Below are 23,441 nucleotides of genomic sequence, written 5' to 3' on the forward strand. Positions count from 1 at the left end.
CTAGCAAGACAACCTTTAAAAAAAATTGCATTTATCTTTGTCAATTTCTTATCATATTACACAACTGTTTAAAAAAACCTTAGCCATTTTCCCTCCAGAGAAACATCAATTTTATATTAAGAATTTTTGAGAAAATACAATTTAATGTTAAATAACTTTTTAAATAAGCAACTTACACTGATGTTTTATATTATTTTTTGTAAGAGTATAAGCTTTGAAGTCAGACTTGGATTTGAATCCTGATTCTGTCACTCAATATATAAGATATGTAAAGTGCTTAGTAAAGCTGAAGGCACATGGTAAGTCCTCTAATCAAAGCAATGGTAGTTGCCTTTTATAAACACTTACCACACGCTTTATGAATCTTACCGCATTTATTTCTCTTACATTCAATGAGATTATCCCTGTTTAACACACAAAAACCCTTAGGTTCAGAAAAGGCTGAGAAGCATGCCCAAGGCCTGAACCGAGGTGTGTCAGGAGCCAAAGCATCAATGCTAACCATCATTAAAAATTCTTGTGTGTGTGGGAAGGGCGGAGGGAATTTGAGTGTGTGAGCATGTGGGTGTTTGGTGGGGGATCCAGGAATTTTCTATGAGAATTAGACATTTTTCACACTGATGAAAAATGTATAAAAACAGTTAATATTCATGTTCTGATAATTGATTTTTTAATATAACTGCCTTAATATCAAATTTCGCCAGAACATTTCAGTGCCTAGGTTTGCATTTGTGTTTGCTTGCACAGCAGACCCAGGTTCTGGTTTAGTTGTGGGAGGCTTATGGAGAACAGAGACTGACTAAATAGGGAAATGATGCAGTGAAGATAGATGAAGACCAGATAACATCACTGTGTACTACAATGACAGTAAAAGAGTCTGAACTGAGCAATGCAGTGGGAGAACTGAGTCACCTTGTGGCACACAAAGCACCTGGCAGATGTATGCAGAACTCAAAAGAACCTGTGAGACAGGACTCCACACACAATCATGTTACAACTGACAGTTTCGTTTCGGTGAAACGTCATCATCCATCATATTTCACTAATGTTATTTTAAATTTTATTGGTTTTATAGTTTTGCTCATGTCTATCTATAAACTTCTTTGGGTTTTATACTTGTGCAAGAGCTATAAACATAAAACATTATATGTAGCTTTATATTCATATATACTTAGGTAACATAAATAGTGGAGTAAAAAGTGAGGAACTAAGAGAGCCTTTCTTTATTAAAAGGGGATGTGCATTATTTAAGTTTGAAAAACACGGCTCAATACTGTACTGCTTGTGCGCATGGGCGTCAGCAGGTCATTTAACCTCTCTATCACCATCTTACCTCATAGGATTTGTAGGATTAAGTGAGATAATGAAAGTGAGTGCCTGGCCACGGAAGGAATTAGGACAGTTGTTGTCTCGTTCTTCAAAACAGGGAAGATACGGAAGCTGATACAGTCTAGCTCTTTTACTTGTGGTCTTGGGACTAGGAGTATTGATAATCACCTGAGCTTGTTAGAAACTAAGAATCCCAGGCTCCACCCCAGAGCTACTATATCAGAATCTGCATTTTAATATAGTGCCAGCTGATTTAATATATGCACATTAAAGTTTGAGAAGCACTAGTCTAGATTCCCATAGAGAAGGCTGGCATTTACTGCATTTTGTACTACTATGTAGGTTAATCTCAGCGATTAGAGAAAAGCCAGGTATAAATGACCAAAACAGACTATCCTACCCTGGGGTTCAATACATACATTATTTTACTACTGGTTCTTCATAGGCTATATATCCCACAGAGTGGGATCCTCTTCAAATGGGATCAAACTTCTAATTCAGAAAGACTAAAATAAATTTTTAAATGCAAAATATTCATAAAAGCATTCTGAATAAACAAATTTTAAGATCATGTCAATAAAACGTTTTTACGTCCCCTGTGCCCAATAGCAATTAAAATCATTTATGTATGTTAAGCTCATAATTAAGTATTTTGTCCCACAAGAACTAGTCTGACAAAGTACTGGCTCTGTTTATAATGACTGTGTTGACTGTGTGCTTACACTAGCAAAACACATTGCAAAAAAAAAAAAAAGTATGACTGTGTATATAAAATGTATTAATTTTAACTGTTCAACAAAAATATTAGGTCACATCCAGTAGTTACGATTTTGTTAGTGTAATTCACCTAGAAAATATCTATGTTTTTCTCCTTGAAATCAGTGGCCCTATACATTTAATGCTTACTTCACTTAGAAAGATTAGGTACTGTTCCTGGAAGCAAAGAAAACAAAATTAACAACTAATATCCAGGAGAGCCACTAATATATAAAATGACCTTGATATCATCCGCTTAAGGGCTATTTTGATAGAATCCAAGCTTGAATTATATTACTTATTGCTCTATGTTCTCTACATATGGGCCACAGAAACCACATTTGAAGACTGTAATGCAAAGTAGATTATCATGAGTATGTGCATGTATGTATGCACGTATGTATGTATGTATGAAGGTATATATGTACATGTGTATTTATATGCATATGTAGATATGGTTTGGTCTACCAGGCGATTCTTTTTTTTTTTAAAAGATTTTATTTATTTATTTGACAGAGATCACAAGTAGTCAGAGAAGCAGGCAGAGAGAGAGAGAGGAGGAAGCAGGCAGAGAGAGAGAGGAGGAAGCAGGCTCCCTGCTGAGCAGAGGACCCTGACCCAGGACCCTGAGATCATGACCTCCCCTGAAGGCAGAGGCTTTAACCTACTGAGCCACCCAGGCGCCCCTAGTTTGGTCTACTAGGCAATTCTTATAATCTCTGTGTTTCTGATATGACCTAGGTCAAAGGTAGAGTCCTCCTTTAATCTTTCATGGTTTCAGGCAATCCTGAACCAAGAGTCAATCATAAACTGCGAGGTATATTAGTGCCAGTATAGGTAAAACACTCTAGTCCTCATGGTGACTATGATGACTGTAACTTAATAAGAGAATGACAATCTGGGGCACCTGGGTGGCTCAGTGGGTTAAAGCCTCTGCCATCAGCTCAGGTCATGATCTCAGGGTCTTGGGATCGAGCCCCACATTGGGCTCTCTGCTCTGTGGGAAGCCTGCTTCCTCCTCTCTCTCTGCCTGCTTTTCTGCCTACTTGTGATCTCTGTCTGCCAAAAAAATAAATAAAATCTTTAAAAAAAAGAAAAAGAGAATGGCAATCTGACACTCCTGGTTAACTCCAATTTTAGAAGTGTATATGCTATTTTGCAGTCCTTTGGGCCCTTAATACAATCAATCCATGGTTCTTAGAACCATAAAATCTTTCTCTTTCTAGTACTTCAAATTTTAATAATTTCATATAGTAATCAATATAAACTCTATATATACATACATGGACAATCCAGGGAAACACAAAGAGATATTTTTAGCTTATACTGAAACTATACTATCATTTTCCTATTAGCTATTGCAAAGAAAAGAAACCATTATCTACAGTTTGAATTCACTGAATGATATCTCAGCAAACAGAAAACAGGTAAAAAAAAAAAAAGGCAAGCCATGTTTTTCTACTAGAGTGGTTACATGCTTCCCTCTCTAGAAACCCAAGATATTTTAATCCTTCAAGATTTCAGATATATGATAAAAAATCTATACCCATTTTTCCTATCAAAAATACTCTAAAAATCCTCTGTTCTTTAGTCTCAAACTAACTGAATCCCTTTGAGAAAATAAACACAATAGGGTACTGGCCAATGAAATAAGATGTGTATTAAAGAAAAGAAAATCTTAAACCACTTGGTCTCTAAGCCTTAAGAGAGTCTAATAAAGACAATTTTTTTTCGAATTTTTTTTCACTGTCAAGAAACTTGGATATAGGTAAGTTAAGAAGAATCCAAATATATGCTGAAGAAAGGTACTTGTTTAAGAAAATCCTATTATGCCTTGCATGAATTAATGAATTTACTTAATATTTTGTATGCTGTTTCTTACTCAGTTCAACTAGCATTTGGCATGACCAAAGTTTAATTAAATTAAGGAGTTGGTGGTGCTTTGAATTAACATCAGATGCTAGTACTCATCTCCACCCAGTCATCCTTTTATTCTCTAATGTGTCTCTGAAAATGGCATGTGTTCTCCAGGCAACCCAACCTCTTGACAAAGGCAGATATATACGGAACGTTACACAGTCATTTCATTATCAAGGTCACTACCTTCCTTTGGTAGGATTTAATACATTGAAACAACTTCATTACATAACACTTTTTAGATAGCTAAGAAAGCATGAATTTGGTCCCATACCAAATTTAGTTTCACTGAGAAGTGCAACCCTTATCTAGAGTCACCATTAAATTATAAAATGCAGTTAGTACGTATATAGTTCCACACTAACTTTATACCCTAAGACAGCAACTGAACGAGAATCTCACTATATATAGAATCCTGCTTGTGTTACTAGACATTAATATACTCATATGAATATAGCAAAGGGACATTCTTTCAAAATTATTGCTTATAAGAAATTCTACACATCAATTTTCTTCCTTTCAAATGGCAAAGTAGCTTGCAGCCTCTATTATCTATACAGGAAATGATTCAGGCCAAATGCCAATTTGAGATAGCCAAGTCCACTTTCAAAAAGGAAAAGTTGGCATATTTTTATAATTGCTCCTAGTGCAAAGATACCTCAAATATGATCTAACAATAGACTGGAGAAGATGAAGGTAATTTTTCAGATTTTTAAAGCTCAAGGCTTAAGGGACTGAAAGTAGTCTTGTCTGAGAGGCAGCTTACTAGTAGACATCTGACTGGCTGTCTGGATCTGATGACCTAGGGAAGGTAACAGGAAACCTTCACCCAATAAGCATATATAAGGAGCAAGTGGCTTTGATGTCTGACACAGAGCAAATGTGTCTGTTCCATGCAAAAGATATGAGGGCCTATTGAAGGAATGTTAAGCCCCTTTTTGTTTGTAGGGGAAAACAGAGAACGGGGCTAATACAACTATAGGGGGATTTCTCTGTCATAAAAGAAGTGTTTCTTTTATCCACTTAAGAATTAATTTGGGCACAGAGGAATGGGACCTTTGGAAGCACTGATCCTGAACACATTAGAACAGAACAGTTCTACTTTTTCTTCTCTGAACTGCCAATGTACATGATGGAGTGAGGGAGATGGGGGTGGGTGGGTGTAGGAATCAAAAAGAATTATGAAGACACCCAGATGGAAATGATACTGGTTTGACCTCAATTCAAGAAGAAATGTTTAAAATGGCTAACAGATGCCTCTTGTTAAAGTGTAGCACTGGGGGAGGAGGAGGCAAGAAGAAATTCTGGACAAAGTAGGAAGAAGTTCCTCAGAGTTGGGATTTTTTAGTAACAGCTCTTGTCCTAAGACAAGAGCTTAGGACAAGAGCTGTTAGACACTCAAAATGTGCCAAGGCCAAGAGGAATGCCTCGTAGTACGCTCAAGTACATTTAGTACCACTTAAAAACTAACTGAAGTGACACCTACACAAACTCCCCTGGCATTTTTGCATCCGAAGACATCACAAGCCCTTTCTACATGCTGGCCTTATGATACCTCTGTAAGGTCCGTATCATAATTCTAATTTTTATTCATAAGCAAGCTAAGGCACAAATAGAGCCTGAGTGGCAACAGCAGTCTGCAATTTTGTTCACTGTAACACACTTCCTCCATTTTAACGTAGGCAACTCTAGAGACACTGTGAGGACATGTCCTTAGAGGCAGCAGCTGTAAAGCCCAACAAAATCACAACTCTGGGGAGACAGCACCCTCTCTAAAGGCTCAGTAATGGAGTCCAGGAGATGCCTTTCACGTAAAAGTACTAATGAGTGCAGTCCTTTAAAAAGGACACCAAATCACCCACGAATACAGGAAAAAGGCAGAAGATACCGTTTTCTTATTTTCCCCCACTGCTGAGACTGGAACAGTGACAATTTTAACAAAACATTTAATCCAAAATCTTAATCTTCACTGGTGCAGTAAGATTCTAAGACCCATATTTTGCTAATGATTTCAATGTTTTGATCAGATGCATTTCCACATCCTTGATCCCAGACAGTTTTCTTCTACCATAACCAAATTATCTGTATGAAATGTAATGCCAGGATCTGAAGGAAACAATGCATACGGTCAGCATACACTGGTTCTATATATTTTGAGAAACACTTAAGTACACAAAGGAAGCGTGCAACGTTAAAGAAACAGTGTGAACAACACTGGTGGCTTGTCTAATGGGAAATCCAGTGTCCTTTCAGGAAACTGAAGATACTCAAAAGTTGCTCCCCAATTTCTATTAACAGCCCTCTAAAAATGAACATTTTCTTTTGATACAAATATACAAATTTAAAATAAGTGTGCAGTTCAGAACGGCCTACCATTGTCAGATTGCTTATGTGCCAGAAAATATACAGTCAATAAAAAAATACCAGAGAGGTGGGGGACAAAAGGCTCTCTGGATCTGAACAGCAAAAATGAATTTCACTTCAATAGGTAGCGATTCGTGGAGAAAGTGATGTCCTTGGAAACCAGTAGCACTAAAAGATGGCAGGTCACAAATCTGGTGATGGGGGATAAGACGTATAGTAAGGCCCATTTTCCTGTGGAAGAAAAAAAAGACAAGAACATTAAGTAATAAAACCAATTTAAATGGGAATGTGAAAGAAAAGGATTTATAGTCAATGATACCACATTTGTAAAATGTCTAGCTCATGCCTGACCCTGAGCAAGGTGTGCCATGAAAACGATTCCATTTCAGTCAGCCAGAGCTGGTATAAAGTGGGCAGAGGTCATTAGGATGATAATATTCTTCAATAACATTATTCCTCACTGAATATGCTAAATGCCAGATACTTTATAACAGCATTTTCTTTCATTATCCCTTTATATCCTTACATAATGCCATGAGGTAGGTAACCACTTTTTGCAGAAGAAGAAACTGAGGATCACACAGCTTGCAGAACTCACCTAAATTCACCTAGCAGTAACAAGGAGTCTGAATTGAAATCCTCGTGTATTCAAATCTAGCGCCCAGATGATTTTGTTAGACTGGGTTGTCTTACTGCATACTGAACCTTAATACAGAATGATGGAACAGAAGAGTACGTTTGAATTTTCTGACTGCATTTTGTCTAACTTTATCTTAATAAAAGTGGAGACAGTTAATTTGACGGTAAATGGACCTTTGATTACATTTATGGGACTTGGGATTCATTTCTCTCTCTCTTTTTTTAAAAGACTTTATTTATTCATTTGACAGAGATCACAAGTATGCAGAAGTAGGCAGTGACAGAGAGGAGGAAGCAGGCTCCCTGCTTGAGCAGAAAACCCGATGTGGGGCTCGATCCTAGGACCCTGAGATCATGACCTGAGCTGAAGGCAGAGGCTTATTAACCCACTGAGCCACCCAGGCACCCCTCATTTCTCATTTTTAAGGAAAGTATTTGACAAATAGTTTTTCAGTAAACTATAAACAGAAATGTTTAGCATTAATGTAGATACTAGGAACGGAGAATGAGACACAGCTGCAAGTAGCATTGCTTTATGGTATATTTACACTATTGGTTATGATGGAGCATTAACTCTAACCAGTTTTGAAAAGAGTAGGTGGTTAAATGTTATTTGAGTAACTAAGGGTATCAGAAACTTTTTTTTTTTTTTTTTTTTGGGAAAGGGTGAGCAAGAGCGTGAGTGGGGTGGGGGTGGATAAGGAGGGAGGGAGATTCTTAAGTAGGCTTCACACCCAGTGTGGAGCCCAATCAGGGCCGATCTCACAACCCTCAGATTATGACTTGAGCTGAAACAGAGTCCTACGTTTAACTGACTGAGCGCCCCTCCTGCCAGTACCCCTAAAAGCCCTGACATTTTTCAGGGGACATGCTCTGGGCAAGAATTGATACAGTACCATAGCCAGAAAAATAAAAGAAGATCTAGGAAAATTTACTTTTTGATTATAAATCTGACCAGGTATTAACAAGATTTTTAAAAAATTAGGTAGAAACAAACCCTAAGATTGGCTGCATTTCAGGATAATTGAGAAAAAATTAATGAAAACTTTTTTTTTTTTTTGTAGTTTAGAATTTCTTATCAAGATCTGTTATATTTACCACTCCTATAGCCTCAACATGTATGGAAGCTATGCTTAAGAACCATAAGTGACTCTTAATTTCACGAAACAAACTGTGGGTTGCTGGGGGGAGGGGGGTTGGGAGAAGGGGGGTAGGGTTATGGACATTGGGGAGGGTATGTGCTTTTGGGTAAATTGGAAGGGGAGGTGGACCATAAGAGACTATGGACTCTGAAAAACAATCTGAGGGGTTTGAAGTGGTGGTGGGGTGGGAGGTTGGGGTACCAGGTGGTGGGTATTATAGAGGGCACGGCTTGCATGGAGCACTGGGTGTGGTGAAAAAATAATGAATACTGTTTTTCTGAAAATAAATAAATTGGAAAAAAAAATAAAACAAAGAAAAAAAAAGAAACATGCCTGAAGAGAGAACTCTGTTCTGAAGTTCACTATCCATCTTTAAGATTTCTCCATTCCATTCTGTAACTACCAAATATTTTTAGGTTTTCCTTTCTACATTAACTTGTGATAAAGTAAGAAGGGCAAATCTAATTCTTAATGCTATGTAACACAGCTTTTTATATTAGTCTCACACTGTGCAAAAAGACCGCTGAGCAATCCATTTTCGCTATTTCTGGAAACAATCTTAGAAATTTGAAGAACGGTTGCCAGGTAAATTTGTGTACCCTCTCTTTGACTGTATTTTATATTTGTAAGAATGCTGACTAGCAGCCTTTCTGAAATGGTCTCCGTAACGTTTTGATATAGAGAGAGAGATAAAAATTACCATCTAATTACCTTCAAAGACTCCTTTCACGCCTATAAAACTTACGTCACTGTTCAAAGTCACAAAAGACCCAGAGGATAGAAGGCCATGGAAACCAGTCAACCATGACACATTGTGCCCTGTCACACCTACTATGTGCAAGGCACAACTGAATAGGACAATAAATTAACCAATTCTATACTCATTTCCTTTTCTCTGATTATATATTTCATTTTCCTAGCAAAGGCAAATATTTCTTTACAGGATAGTATCTAACCACTTACTGGATCTCCACCTCAATCCTAGTGTGTCACAAACCAAACATTCCACCTGTCTCTTCTCTCTCATTCCCTCAACACCCTCACCCCAACACTCTTCCTTCAAACTGCCTCTCTGGCATGGCAGCAAATACTGTCCACCAAGTTTCCTACAGCAGAAACTGTAGTCACCTTAGGCATCCTTCCTCTTTCATCTCCCCTAATGGTTTACTCAGTCACCAGATGCTGTGGATTTTATTTCCTAAAATGTTTACTTCTAAATCTAAGATCTTCCAGTCATTGCCATTATCACTATTGCTGCCCTAGCTCTGGTCTCATTTCTCCTCTGGCCTACTGATAGCCTCTTGCTTGTCTACCTGCCCAAAGTGTTAACCTCCCTAGTTATGCTGTTTCTATGCTGTTTCTTTTGCCATCATTCTAAACAGAAATATAACAGTAGGTCTCCCTTGCAGAATACTCCCCACAGACCACAAAGCCAAAGTGCTACAAGTAACATGAAAAGCTCTAGTATCCAGTGACCTGCCCTCTACTGGGCCTTCCCACATCATCTCCTAACACCTTCTTTTGTTTCTTCCCTGTTTTTATATCTCTCTTTGGCCTTTATATACAGACGGCTTAATATCTCAATATTAGAGAGCTCTAGTACAGGCACAGAGAGATGATCCAATCACCCAAGAGTTAGATTACAGGTTTTTTTAAAATAAAGATTTTATTTATTTATTAGAAAGAGACAGAGCATGTGTGCACAAGTGAGGGGAGGGGAAGAGGGAGAGGGAGAAGCAGGCTCCCTGTTGAGCAGAAAGCCCAACGCATGGCTGGATCCCAAGACCCCGAGATCATGAACTAAGCCCCACTCAGAGGCTTAACTGACTGAACTACCCAGGCGCTCTGAGATTATAGGTTATTTTATTAAATTTTGATTTAGCATATCATTTGATATATAAAATATAAGAAAAACCTAAAAGAAGCAAAAAAACAAAACAAAGTTTGAGTGTGGTGTTGAAACTTAATGGAAGTTGGCTTTATAGGCCCTTAAGTATATAGAAAATGTGTTGGCTTAAAAAACAGGCATTTGGGTTTTCTAATCAATACAATCCAACCTGTATATTATACCCTAGAAAATAAATTATAAATCCAGACACTAGCTTTGAATTGTCATTCTGAATTTTTGGTCACAAAATATCTTTTAGTGCCTTTCATTTCCTGCTACCCATTTTTTTAATTATTAATAAGAGAGATGTATACTTCAAAAGAATAACAATAAGGCCATTTTCTATTCCAGCAATCTACAATAAACACAAACTGATGTTCTTCCCCCCATTCAATAATCTTTGTATCTATGACCCAGCCGCTTCAATTACAAATCCTCTTTGTTCAAAAGCCAAGCATGAAATTTTATTAGCCATTAGAACACATTAAATACTCTGCTCTTCACATAAAGGGAGACAGAAATTATAGCTGAAGTTAAAGAAATGGTAGAGAGAAAATGTCTTGCAGAATAATTATTTTAGTGTATACATGCTGTACAATAATTAGGGAAAAACAATTCATTTCAAACTGAATATAAGCTTCAAATATATTCCCTGACTCATGCATAAAAATATGTAATCAGCAACAGTTAAATAAGAAGACTGATGATCTTTTGGCCAAGTATGTTACTTACTTTTGTTTTTTTTTTTTTGAACTACTAAAGCACGAATAAACACAATGGGATGGAGCTTTGATAAAATTCAAGAGTAGCCCTTTATCAGTGTTTAAGTAATATATTCATAAATGCATCTATAAGTAATTATACTAATATTACTGGTGATACTCTTAAAAACATTATATAAACTTTTGGCAAAATGAAACCTTTAGTAGGGTAAGGCTACTAAGATAGCCTACTGTTTTGAATTAATACTGAAAAATGTCACACACCAACAGATTCTTCTGACTCTACTTGCATAGAAAAAAAGTTAATCAATCTTAAGATAATTAGGCAGAGGTGGTAGAAAATGGACAATATAAGCAAGGATTGGCTTCAAACCAACAGTAGGAAAATCTCCTATTGAAAAGTTCACTGGGGAAAAAGTCCTCTCTTAGGACAAAGAGTTTTCCTATTTACTGTAGGAAAAGAACATTAAATGATACTAGCAAGTTTACTAGAACATGCTAATGGCATTCATATCCTCTTCTAATCAAAGGATGTTGTGCCCGTCAGCAGTGCCCTATAGAAAAGCTAAGATACTGCACCAGGTGAGGGAGAACTCCTGGTACTTCTTACCCTGGCATCATATTCAAGGACAAAAGGAGGAAAGTCAATCTGTTCTGGTGATATGGCAGAGAATAGCTGGTGGAGGCTGTCCACATGGTGGATTTTGTCCTTCAGTCCCGAGACAGAAAAGGTGGTAAAAAACCATGTTGATACCTGATTAAGAGAAGAGAAAACAATTTAAGCCAGTGGCCAAAGTTAGAAATACAAACATGGTTTTGAAGATTTATACTAGGGAGAAACTATGTTTCAAAATTGAAAGCAGGTCAGAAAAAGCTTGTAATAAGTAATGTTTTTCAAAGTATGGGTTGTAGTTCACCAGTGAATTATGCAATCAGTTTAATGGATTATGAACAGCAGTAAAAACAACAATAAAAAGGAACAACACCAGAGTAACAATTACTGGGGAAGGCAGTAAGGGTGAGCAAAGTATTTCAGGAAGCTTTTGCTTCTGTTTAGGTGTCTCTATACTCCTATGTGTGCAGTATGTTGTCATGCAACAGATGCTTCTTACTGTGGATTGTGGGCAAAATCCCCGACATTATTTGGTAGAATAATTGATTCACTGCTACTCTGAAAATGGTTAACATCTCCAAATTCACAAGCTCTTTTCATTTTTTCAAATGAGACTGAAAAGTTTGCCAATATTTGATACATTTATTTTTCAGCTGACATTTGGCATGTGGTCTCTTTCTTAATCAATCAAAGCAAATCTTCTGTGGAGCCACCTTTGCTCATTTCACTTTGCAACATGCAATCCCTCTATAAAAGCTAGTCTGCAAAATTTGTTGGCTCCAAAAAAAGAAAAAAAATTCTTAATAACAAACAATACTACATAAACTAGGTAACAACTAGAACTCACAAATTATTGTCTATCTAAATGCCAGTCTTAATTACTCATGTTTACCAATGGCTTACACAATGATTCTATGAGGTAGATACAATATTGTTGCTATCCCCATTTTATTTACAGAAGGAAACATGTGCATATGAACATGGGCACTGGGACAGTGCACTACGAATGTACAGCTGGGTATGTTATACACACACAACACTCTGGGCATCTGCCACTGATGTCAATCTTACCAATTTTCCAGGTGCTGTTCAAACCTTTCACATATTTCATGCCTCTAATATGACATACTTCCTTCGTACCTCCTTATGAGAATAGGCATAAAAGAACAGAGACAACACTGCACTAACTTGTCAGGATCTTGTCCAAGTCTGCACTTGGTAGAGACTCACTTCCTTCATTATTTCTCCCTTACAGCTCCAGATTCTCTCTTCTATTGAATTCATAATACCTGAAATTTCCATTGCATTTAGAGCACTTATTCCTTCCTAGTATTTTATAAATTCCTAGTATTTTAGTTTCTTATGTCCATTTCTGTAATTTCCCTAGGACTTGGCAGACAATCATAGAATAATAGTCTAAAGTTTTATAAGACACAGATGGAACCATCATTCTCAAAGTATTTGATAAAGAATGAGTAAATAAAGATAGAACTTATTCTACAATGATTTTTACAGTCTGAGTCACTATTCTATTTTGGCTATACTACCAATGACTGGCATAAGGTCTCAAATATTAACATTACCCTCTGGAGGGGAGTGATGGAGTACAGGGGAGGCACCTGGCCTTGCTAGAACCAGGTGGGTTAATTTAAATCAAATTAAACAGTCACTTATTTACATACCCCAAATCATTTTTTGACATCAGTTTCTTTAAAGCACACAGTGTTATATACCTCATTTTCTGCAAACTAGAGTAGTGACACTTCCAGATTAGGAGCAGAAGTAGCTAATAAACCAGTAAGAGCTATGGAGAGATCACAGACATTTTACAGATTCCAGAAAGAGCTTAAGGAACTAGGAAGATTGTAAAGTCCAAACAGAGAAGCACCTGATGGCTGTGTTAAGAGATTAAACATGTGTGCAAGGAATTAAACATCTATTGGTCATCTGTGTATTAAGCACTGAGCTGTCGGTGATACAGGGTAACAGTGATAGAGCTATTCCTCTAAAGGGGGCTTGGGTTTTAGTAGAGGAGCTAGATTATAAGCAGAAGCATAACAACTACGTAAGGCAAAATGTACTAAATGCAATGAATGGCCCACAGAAACAGGTGAATACCTATATATGCAAGGAGCCCCTGCTGCATGGGAAAAATACAGAACTGTAAGGGCCTAAGCAGAAAACTCTTGTGCCTTTGTTCTCTTGCCTCTGAAGCTTTTTACATGCTGCTTTTATATGCCTGGCAATTGTTCTTCAGAGCTTAGATCAAAATTCACCCCAGTTAGGAGGACTTCTTTGACCACACTTCCACCCAAAACTGGAAAGGAGCTTCTAAATGTTCCAACAAACACTTTGTTTATTCATGCTATGGCATAATTAGTATTCTGTATTGTATTATCGGATTCTCTAGAGACTGTAAATTCCCCAACGCAGGGAATGTCTTATACAAAACCATATGCAGTGTGTAATTAACCACCAAAAAAAGCAGGGAATTTAAGGTGTTGGAAGAATTAACAACTCAGGGGAGGGGTGAGAGTTTCTGGGTGTACTATTTTAATACTCTTTAGGGGTGGTTTAATATTTCTTCATTCTACAATAAAAATACATTGTACTTCAATCTGCACCTCAAGTTCCTCCTCTATAAAACGAGCAAGTTAGACTTACATGGTCTTTAAGGTCCCTCTTAATTGTATAGTTCTAGGCAAAGAATCCTGTATATGCCACACCAAACGACATAGTGGGGTGGCAGTGGTAAACCCAAAGAGAAGGCTGGGTTGGGGAGACTAGGCAGTGACCTCAGGCATACAATCTGCGAAAGAGAAAAACATTTCTCTGTCCCATTTTCTGTCATTACCTCCTTCACATCCTCCAGGTATTGGCAAGAGAAAATTACTCAAAGTAGACAGAAGGAAAAACCCAGTTTTCTGTTCAGGGACACACAAGAGCACTGTCTTTGCTTCTTAAAATTTCAGTTTTCTATAACTTAGCTTTTAATTTTCAATAATTTATGTCATAAATATGCATTTACATAAACTTATGTTACTTATTACCTCCTATTTTTTTTCACTTCTAAAACCACTAAATCTTTATTAATATTTGCATGATTTTTTTTTCCAATTTATTTATTTTCAGAAAAACAGTATTCATTATTTTTTCACCGCACCCAGTGCTCCATGCAATCCGTGCCCTCTATAATACTCACCACCTGGTACCACAACCTCCCACACCCCCGCCCCTTCAAACCCCTCAAATTGTTTTTCAGAGTCCATAGTCTCTCATGATTCACCTCCCCTCCTATTTTAATGAACCGATGAAAATTTAAAATTTGAAAAAGGACTGTTGTTTTGTGAATGCTGTAAATTCTTTCACCCAATTATTCACAAACGGAAAGCCAAGAGCACAGGATCACAAAATAATATAAACTAGGAAAAGACAATAAAAGACTTTAGTACATGTGTGTACTAAAATAATCTACTGGAGCCAGAATCAAGAGTGGGTTTAAATAGTTTGCCTTGTATTAGTAAACTTCAAAGAAGAAAAAAAGAGTAGTGATTTATATGAGCAGTCAATTTATTACCACTTTGGGTGGAGTGTCCTGGAAAAGATCTGAGAAGTACTGAAATCAGAACAGTGTGATTCGATTGTTTTATTATCCCTTGATTTCATCTCATTATTTTATAATTATAAACACCCCATTTAGAGTTTTTGACTTAGTATAAAATAATGGATGGATTTCATTACACATGTGTCTTATTCTCTCAATCCTCCCTCATTTTCCCCATTGCAAAATGTTATCAAGAGGTTAACATAATGCTTTTCACTTTATATATCTGGTCTTCAGCCTCTGCGCAGCCTGCCACTGACTCCTATTTGAAGCAATTCCAATGTGTGGCAGCCAAGGCTGGTGGCTCTAACACTGAAATTTCTGGTAATGTGCTTCCATCAATGCCACAGGCTGGATAACTATTTATAGACTCTCTACTGTGGAGGAGGAGGGATTAAAGTCATATCTTAGCAAAGAGTGGCCACATAGTTTTATAAGTTTAGTACAAATAAACACTATATTGGTAAATCTGAATTTATAACAGAAGAAAATTACGAAAATGTTCAAGTATTCACTAAAGTTAAAAGAACACCAGTATTAGCCACCAATCATTCACATTTTCCTTATGTTTTAACACATATCTACCCATCCCTCTATTCATCTGTTGATCCATCTTACTTTTTTTGCTGCATTTCCAAGTAAACTGCAGACATCAGAAAGCTGTCCCCAACTATAGCATTCATTATCTCTAATGAGAGTTCAAAGTTTGTTCAGTTTCTTTGCTATAAAATTTATATTTGATGAAGAGCACAGATTTTAATTGTACTTTGCTGTTTAGGCAAATACATAATATATATATATAAATATATATATATAAATCCTACTCAGTTACAAAACATTTCATCACCCCAGAAAGTTCTTTCATGTTCCTCTTCCCTTATGGCCCTCTCCATGGAGACAAATGATGTTTTGTTTTTTTTTCTACCATGGATTAGTTTTGTCTGCTCTAGAATTTCATATAAATGGAATCATACAGCATATAATCAATTTTTATGTAAGGAATCTTTCACTCACAGTCTAATGTTTTTAAGATTCTTGTGTGTGGTTCTGTATATCAGTAGTGTGTTCTCTTTCACCGCCAAGAAACACTTCATTACGAGAACATGCATGAGCTTAATTATTTGTAATCCTACTGACGGGCAGCACCTTGGCTGTGTCCAGTTTTTGGGCTGCTATGACGAAAGCTGCTACGAACATTCTTATAGAAGTCTTTTTTGGCACATGTTTTCAATTCATTTAGGTAAATACTTAGCAGTGGCACTGATGTGTCACAGATGAGATATACACTTAGTTTCTAAGAGATTTTCATAACTCTTTTCAAAGTAGTTGCACAATTTCCAATTCCTACTTATGATGTAGGAGAATTCCAGTCACTGCACATCATTGGCAGTATCTGGCATTGCCAGTCTTTTAAATTTTGGCTATTCTGGTGGCAGTGTAGTGGTCTCTCACTGCAGTTTTTTTTTTTTAATGTATCTTTTAAGTAAGATATAATTGATACACAATAAGCTGCACATAACTGAAGTATACAATTTGTTAAGTTTTGATATATGTATACACCCATGAAACAACTAACATAATCAAGAAAAAGAACATAGACATCACTCCTAAAGGTTCTTAGGGTCCTTTGTAATTCCTCCCTCCCACTCCTTCTCCCTGTCCACAGGTAATCACTGCTCTGCCTTCTGTAATTACATATTAGTTTGTATGCCCTAGAATTTTATATGAATGAAATCATACAGCGTGTTATACTTGTCTGGCTTCTTTTACTCGGCTTATTTATTTTGAGGTTCATTTATGTTGCTGCCATGTATCAAGAGTTCATTCTTCTTTATTACTGAGTAGTATCCTATTGCATGGACATACCACAGTTTGGCTGTCAATTCTCTCAGTGATGGGCATGCAGGTTATTTCCAGTTTTTGACTATAACAAATAAAGGGGCTATGAGCATTTGTGTATAAGTCTTTGTATGGGTATGTTTTCATTTGTCTCATGTAAATACTAGGAGTGGAATGGCTGGATCACATGGTAGGTATACATTTAATTCTTTAAATAAACTGTTTGAAATTCTTCAAAGAAACTGCCAAAGTTTCTGTAACATTTTACATTCAGATAAGCACCGAAAGGGAATACCAGTTCTTCCACATTCTCACCAACATTTGGTATGGTCAGTCTTTAAGCCACTCGAACAGAAGTGCAGTGTTAACTCATTTTGATTTAATTTGCACTTTCCTAGTGACTAATTAGGTTAAACATCTTTTCATGTGCTTATCTGACAGTTATATATTTTCTTTGGGGAAATGCTTGCACAAATCTGCCCATTTCTAAATTGAGTGATTTCTTTTTAATGATTTTTGAGATTTCTTTATTTATTCTAAAGAGAAATCCTTTATCAGATAAATGCTCTATTTACAGAGATTTTATCCTAGGCTGTGGCTTGCCTTTTTACTCTCTTAACTATCTTTAAAAAGGCAGAAGTTTTTAATTTTCATGAAGTCCAATTTCTTTTATAGATTGTATTTTGGTGTTGTATCTAAGAGATCTTTGCTTTACTCAAGGTCACAAAGCTTTCTCTCTTACATATATATTTTTAGAAGCTTAATAGTTACACATTTTATAATTTAGGTCTTTGACCCATTTCCAGTTAATCTCTGTATGTGATGCAAGACACAGATCACAGTTCATTTTTTTTTTTGCATATGGATATCTAATTGTTTCAGTATCACTTATCGAAGATACTCCTTTTTCTACTGACCTGCCTTTGCACTCTTCTCAAACACCAGTTATCTATATACACATGAGTCTGTTTTTGGATTCTTTACTCTCTTCCACCGATCTATAGGTCTGTCTTTATGACAATACCTCACATATCCTTGAGTACCACAGCTTTAGAATAAGCTTCAAAAGCAGGGATTGTCAGTCCTTCAACTTTGGTTTTCTTTTAAGATAGTTTTGGTTATTTAAATTCTTTGCATTTTATTGGTCAATTTCTACAAAAAAGCTTGCTGAATTTTTGGTTGGCAATGAATCACCATATTTAGCAGGCATTGAGAATTTTACAATATTAAGTCTTCTAGTCCACAAATACAGTGTATATCTTTCTTTACTTAGGTCTCCTTTAATTTCTCTTATGAATATTCTGCAGTGTACATAACTTGTACAAGGCATAGGTCTTTCACATCTTTTGTCATATTTATCCTTAAATATAGTATATTTTAATGACAGTGTAAATAATATTAGTTTTTACATTTCAATTGGAATGTTTGTTGCTAATACATACAACTAATTTTTAAATACTAATCTTAAACACTGAAACCTTGAGAAAACTTACTTATTAATTCTACTAGTTTTGCTGAGGATACCACCGAGTTTTCTACATGATGTTCAAGTCATCTGTGAATAAAGAGTATTATTTACTCCCCTCTACATCTAGAGCCATTTTATTTCCTTTTCTTGCCATATTACAAACTGGTTAGAGCCTCTGGTACAATATTGAATAGAAGCGGGGAGAGCAGACATTCTTGCAAAGATATGCTAAAAACCAAGCTCACCCTTCTGTTTATCTCCACTAAAGAAAAAATGTCAGTAGCCAATGGATGAATAAATATAAATGGATGATGAGATACGGGGAAACAGTCAAGCAGTATCTTCAACTGTTATAGAAAGAAAAAATCAGCCACCCACTGAGCATAAGAAAATAGTGGAAAAGTTGATAACAGACATTATCTGATAGGACCATGTAATCAGAACTTAACTGAACAGAGCAGGAAAAGTCTTTCATTTAAGAGACTGTTCGAACACTGTACTTTTTTTTTTTTTAAAGCCTGGCCAGTGTTCTCATAAGTATTTAATTAGCACTTATTAAGCTATTCTAACACTGAGGGACCAAAAGGAAATCTGCAACTTTTAAAAGAATTATTTAAAATATTTTATGCAAATTTTATAGGTGGTATTTGGATGAGAAATTCAACAATTCTGTAAACAATGAGAAATCATGTTGAAAACCATTCTCTCAATGAAGTATTCACTCATCTATTAATTAACAAGTGTAATGAGGACTTTTTGCTACTTATCTTACCTAATTTCTCCACAGTACTTTAAAATAATGACTACTTCTACCGTGTTTGATGCTTTTCCTGTCCACTGGCTCCCAGAGCATTACTCAGTCTTGGCTCTCCCACTGATTTTTAGATTATGTCTCCTTGATCTCCTTCCTTGATCCCAGGGTCTGTCTTTAGCTATCCTCTTTGGGACTTAATTCATTAACATATTTAAAGAGTTAAAGCTCTATTTACTTAAAGGGGACTCCCAAATTTATATCCCAATCCATGATCCCCTTTATCTGATGGCACCTGGGAGTCATGGATCACACAGTCCTTTCTCTCAACCCTATTCATCTAATAAATAACACAATCCTGGGCTTTATGTTGAAATAAGTCCTTTTTTTCTCCAAACCCCACTGATATAATCAGGTTTTGTTGCTTTTTTTCTTTTTACTTAGACCCGGTCGGCCAATTTCTGCAAAAGACCCTATAGTAAATATTTTAGGCTTCTTATATTAATATGATAAGAAAATGTCATTAGGCAGTCCTGGAGGAACAGTGCTACGCTGGAGGCAGGACACTATGGACACTAACTAGGAGGTAGCTGTGTCCTCTCAGAAGAAAGATGGTGCCAGCATCAACTCAGGTAGAGGCAGTGGGACTCATGGCACAGGCATACACTGGGACAAAAGCAAGCACATAGACTGATACAATATGATGCTCCCCTGGTTCCCGGCTTAGGCACCTAATAGGCAGTGGTCCCATTTACTAAGAAAGGAAACATAAAGAGAAGTTTGGGAGTGAGTTGGGGAGGAGGACATGAGTAGTTCTGTTTTTAAAAGGTTGAACTTCAGGTGTCTGTAAGACATCTACGTGAAGTATATACTCAACAGCTCAACATGGAGCCCAGAAAGGATGATGGTCATGACAACAATGGTAACACTTACTGAGATTTTAATTCTAGGTCAGGTAATATTTTAAGCATTTTATACATATTAACTAATTTCATTCTTCCAATAACCCTAGAAGGTGGACACTACTACTATTATTCCCATTTTATAGAAGATGAAATTAACACACAGAGCAGTTCCATAACTTGCCTGAGAAGATAAACTGGTAGTTGGTACAGCTGGGATTGGTAATATTCCCTGAGTCTTGGGCCCATGCTTTAAACATTAGGCTTCATTGCCTCTCCTGACATGTATTTGGGAATTGCATATAATTTGGAGGGTTGGTGAAGGCACAGGAATGAAAGAAGGTACAGAGTGAAAGAAAAGGATGAGGGCTTGGGAACATTAACATTTCAAGGAGAGAGGGACCATCCGTGATTAAGGATGCAGGGAAAAAGAATAAAGATGAACAGTGGTTTGGTGTGAGTAGCTTTAGCTGTCAGAGTGGGGTGTGAACAAGACAGGAGTAATTTAAGGTGTATAAAAAATGGAGAAAATGAAAATAGAATGTAGCTCACACTAAAAAACTGTGGTTGTTAAGGGGAAGAGAGAGAAATGTAGGCTTTAGCATGTTTAAAAGTTGATGAGTTAGAGCCAGGAAAAGGTGAAAATTGCTGAGGACAAAGTCCTGAGGAAATGGAAATATATTGTGTAGTTATCAGTGGAGGCTCTATAATTAAAATGTTTAGATTAAAATCCAGCCTCTGCTACCTATTAGTTGCTTACCTTGGAAATGTTATTTAATCTCTCAAAGCATCAATTTATCTCCAAAGTAGGCATAATACTACTATCTCCTTCTTAGATGTAAGGCTTAAACAAGATAACACAGGGAAAAGCAAGGATATAGTTAGGTGCTTAGAAAACATTAGCTATTATTATAATTGTATCTGGACCACAGGTAGAGGGGCTACTCTTCATTAAGAAGAGACACATTTTTTATGACAGAAAAGAATGAAATGATAGGAACAGATGGCAGGTAAGTCTGGGTGGGAGGGAAGAGAGAGGCAGCTTTTTACTGATGTTTTTCGATGTTGTTGGTTAAGAACAAGGCCAGGCCAACTACTGGAGTGAGGAGCTGCTAGTAGGACCGGGCTTGGGGAGAGCAGAGAGCCTTGCTGGGACACTATCCAGTGAAATACCAGGGGGCCCTCAGCAGAGAAAGCTCCATGCATGAGTCTGCTTAGAAGGCCAAAATGACATGGCTCTAAGACCTCTCCATCTGTTCTCAGCAACCCAGATACAGGAGTGAAGAAAGCAGAGTGATGAAATTATCTCATGATCAGGGTTTGATGGGCAAGTGTGATAAAAGATTAAGAGACCATAGGTTATTTTCGGCATTAACAGCAGTGACTAAAGTGACAGAATTTGGGTTTTAGGCTGGATAGGGAAGGAAATAAAGACCAAAAAAAAAAAAAAAAAGAAAAAGAGAGAGAGAGAGATGATAATTTTAGAAAAAGTAAAAGGACCAAAGGAGTACATATTGATGAAGTCAAGATGCCAGATTAGGTATTAGGGATATTCAAAGAACAAGATAGCTATATTCTAGCTTTCACAAATCTTGCAGTCTAGCGTAAGGTAGAAAATTAAACAAATAATTAGTATTAAAAACATCACAATGATAGAGACTAAAATCTTAAGGGGGTACAATGCAGGATTACCTACTAGTTGCAGAATTGGTTGGGAAAGGTTTTCTATGGAAGTAATTGTTAAGCCGAGATCTGAAGGACAAAGAGAAGTTAGCCATGAGCAGAGGAAGGAAAGTATACTCTGTAACAAGAGCATGAGCAAAGCACAAACAAACACAGAAGAAGCAAGGACTGAAAGGCTTGTATGACTTGCCTATAAGACACTGGAGTTTACATGGGACCAAAACATTAGGACCACAGCTCACTATCACTTAAAAGGAACAGTAAGCAAAGAAATCAACAGTCACAGTGGTAGTAGTAAGAATCAAGATCTTGAAATATAGCTTAATATGCTAGCATGCAGTGCACTAAAATTCAAGATTAAGCTAAAAAGAAACACACTGTACCTTTGAACGAAATGTTGGATGAACAAAATAAACAGCCTTCAAATTCCTCTTGTATCTGATTTGAAATAAAAACAAGGGTCAGTATGTCATGCTATGGACAATTAACTCTGCTAGAGTATAGAAATATATTCACAAAGAAAACAAGTTAAAAGTAGCTCTAGTTCACTTACTGAATTTTAGGTGAAATGTCAAAAAATGATTCAGAGAACTTTTCATTATTTAAAGCATTTGTTTTATAAAAGATGTTATTTCTCTTGGCTGTGACAGAGCCACCTACAGGTAGAACAAAGTAATTTCATATTTAACAAACTGCCATTTTTTTATATTGCACTAGAATCTCTGGGATCAGACTATGAACTAACATACTCATGGGTCACTGGGTCAAATAAAATAATATTTATATATGTATTTTGATAAAAGTAACATCTTATTAATAAAAAAGGTAGTATTTTTGTTATTTTATATAAAGATTGGTAATGATCCCAACCCTTTTTCAAGATGTTTTTTAAAAGCAGGGAAAAGTTTACATATGAATTTCCTTAGATGCAAAACACGCTGGAGTTAAGGAGGGCTTCCTCATATTAAAATATCTCCTCTATATATGATAAAATTGTTACATGAAATACATTTTTTTGAATAATACTAAGCAATATTTGTTTATTGATTAGTATTAGGAAAGAAAGAAGCTATCTCCCCTCTTCATAATTCGCAAAAATAACTAACTTGACATCAACAACATCGTAGAGCTTCTTCAGGAAGTCAGAGTCCAGGTGATTGTATTCGCTGGTCAGTGTGTGAAAATATACTAATACATACTCTTTCACAGCAATGTGATCCATTACATGGATAAAATATAAAAGAGCCTAGAAGAAAAAGAGAAGTAAAAGTAAGATCATCTTGCACAGTGGTCTATTTCATAGAAGCCAAGAATGAGGCAAAACCCAGAAGATTAGTATCATCAATGGCCCTGGCACTGCAGATGGACATCTCGGACTAAAAAGTATCAATTCTCTTTTAAAAGATCTTCAGAAAAGTGAACCATACCAGTGTTATGTAATTCTCAGAAATGGTACAGTAGGATCCATTTTTGCCTTGTTTTTTCTAAATGGTGGAGAACAATCAATCTCTATCGTCACAAATAACTCTTCCTATACTTAAGAGTTCTTCGGTCAGCTGCTAGGTTTTCCCTCTGTAGGATAATGATATTAATATCATCAGAAGTACAATTTGTAGACTTGTGATCTTTCCTGATGTTTCCACATGAACTCAATGAAAATCTCTGCAGTCTCTACTGGGATATAGATTTAGGTCTCTCACATAACCAAGAACTGCTATACAAGGACATTATGAGTGATGCCTCCCTCCCACAGCTCACTTTGAGGACTAATTTTTTTGGCATCTTTAACGTTGACCTGAATGAGAAAAATGAGAACAGGTTTAG

The 23,441-nt window shown here is 36.5% G+C and overlaps 1 protein-coding gene across 2 annotated transcripts in view; it reads right to left on the reverse strand.

Annotated features, from left to right (window-relative positions):
* Positions 1-4,057: 4,057 nt before the first annotated feature.
* Positions 4,058-23,441, reverse strand: part of GDAP2 (ganglioside induced differentiation associated protein 2) — a 73,790-nt gene continuing 54,406 nt past the window's right edge. For both annotated transcript variants that reach the window (XM_044239007.1, XM_044239008.1), the window contains exons 11-14: positions 22,724-22,863; positions 22,001-22,055; positions 11,368-11,511; positions 4,058-6,597 (exon numbers count right to left, since the gene is read on the reverse strand). In XM_044239007.1, the coding sequence (XP_044094942.1) occupies positions 6,550-6,597; positions 11,368-11,511; positions 22,001-22,055; positions 22,724-22,863 (387 nt within the window). In that variant the 3' untranslated portion in view covers positions 4,058-6,549. The remainder of the gene's footprint in view (positions 6,598-11,367; positions 11,512-22,000; positions 22,056-22,723; positions 22,864-23,441) is intronic.

This window comes from Neovison vison, chromosome 2 (genome assembly GCF_020171115.1).
Source record: "Neovison vison isolate M4711 chromosome 2, ASM_NN_V1, whole genome shotgun sequence".
Lineage (NCBI taxonomy): Eukaryota > Metazoa > Chordata > Mammalia > Carnivora > Mustelidae > Neogale > Neogale vison.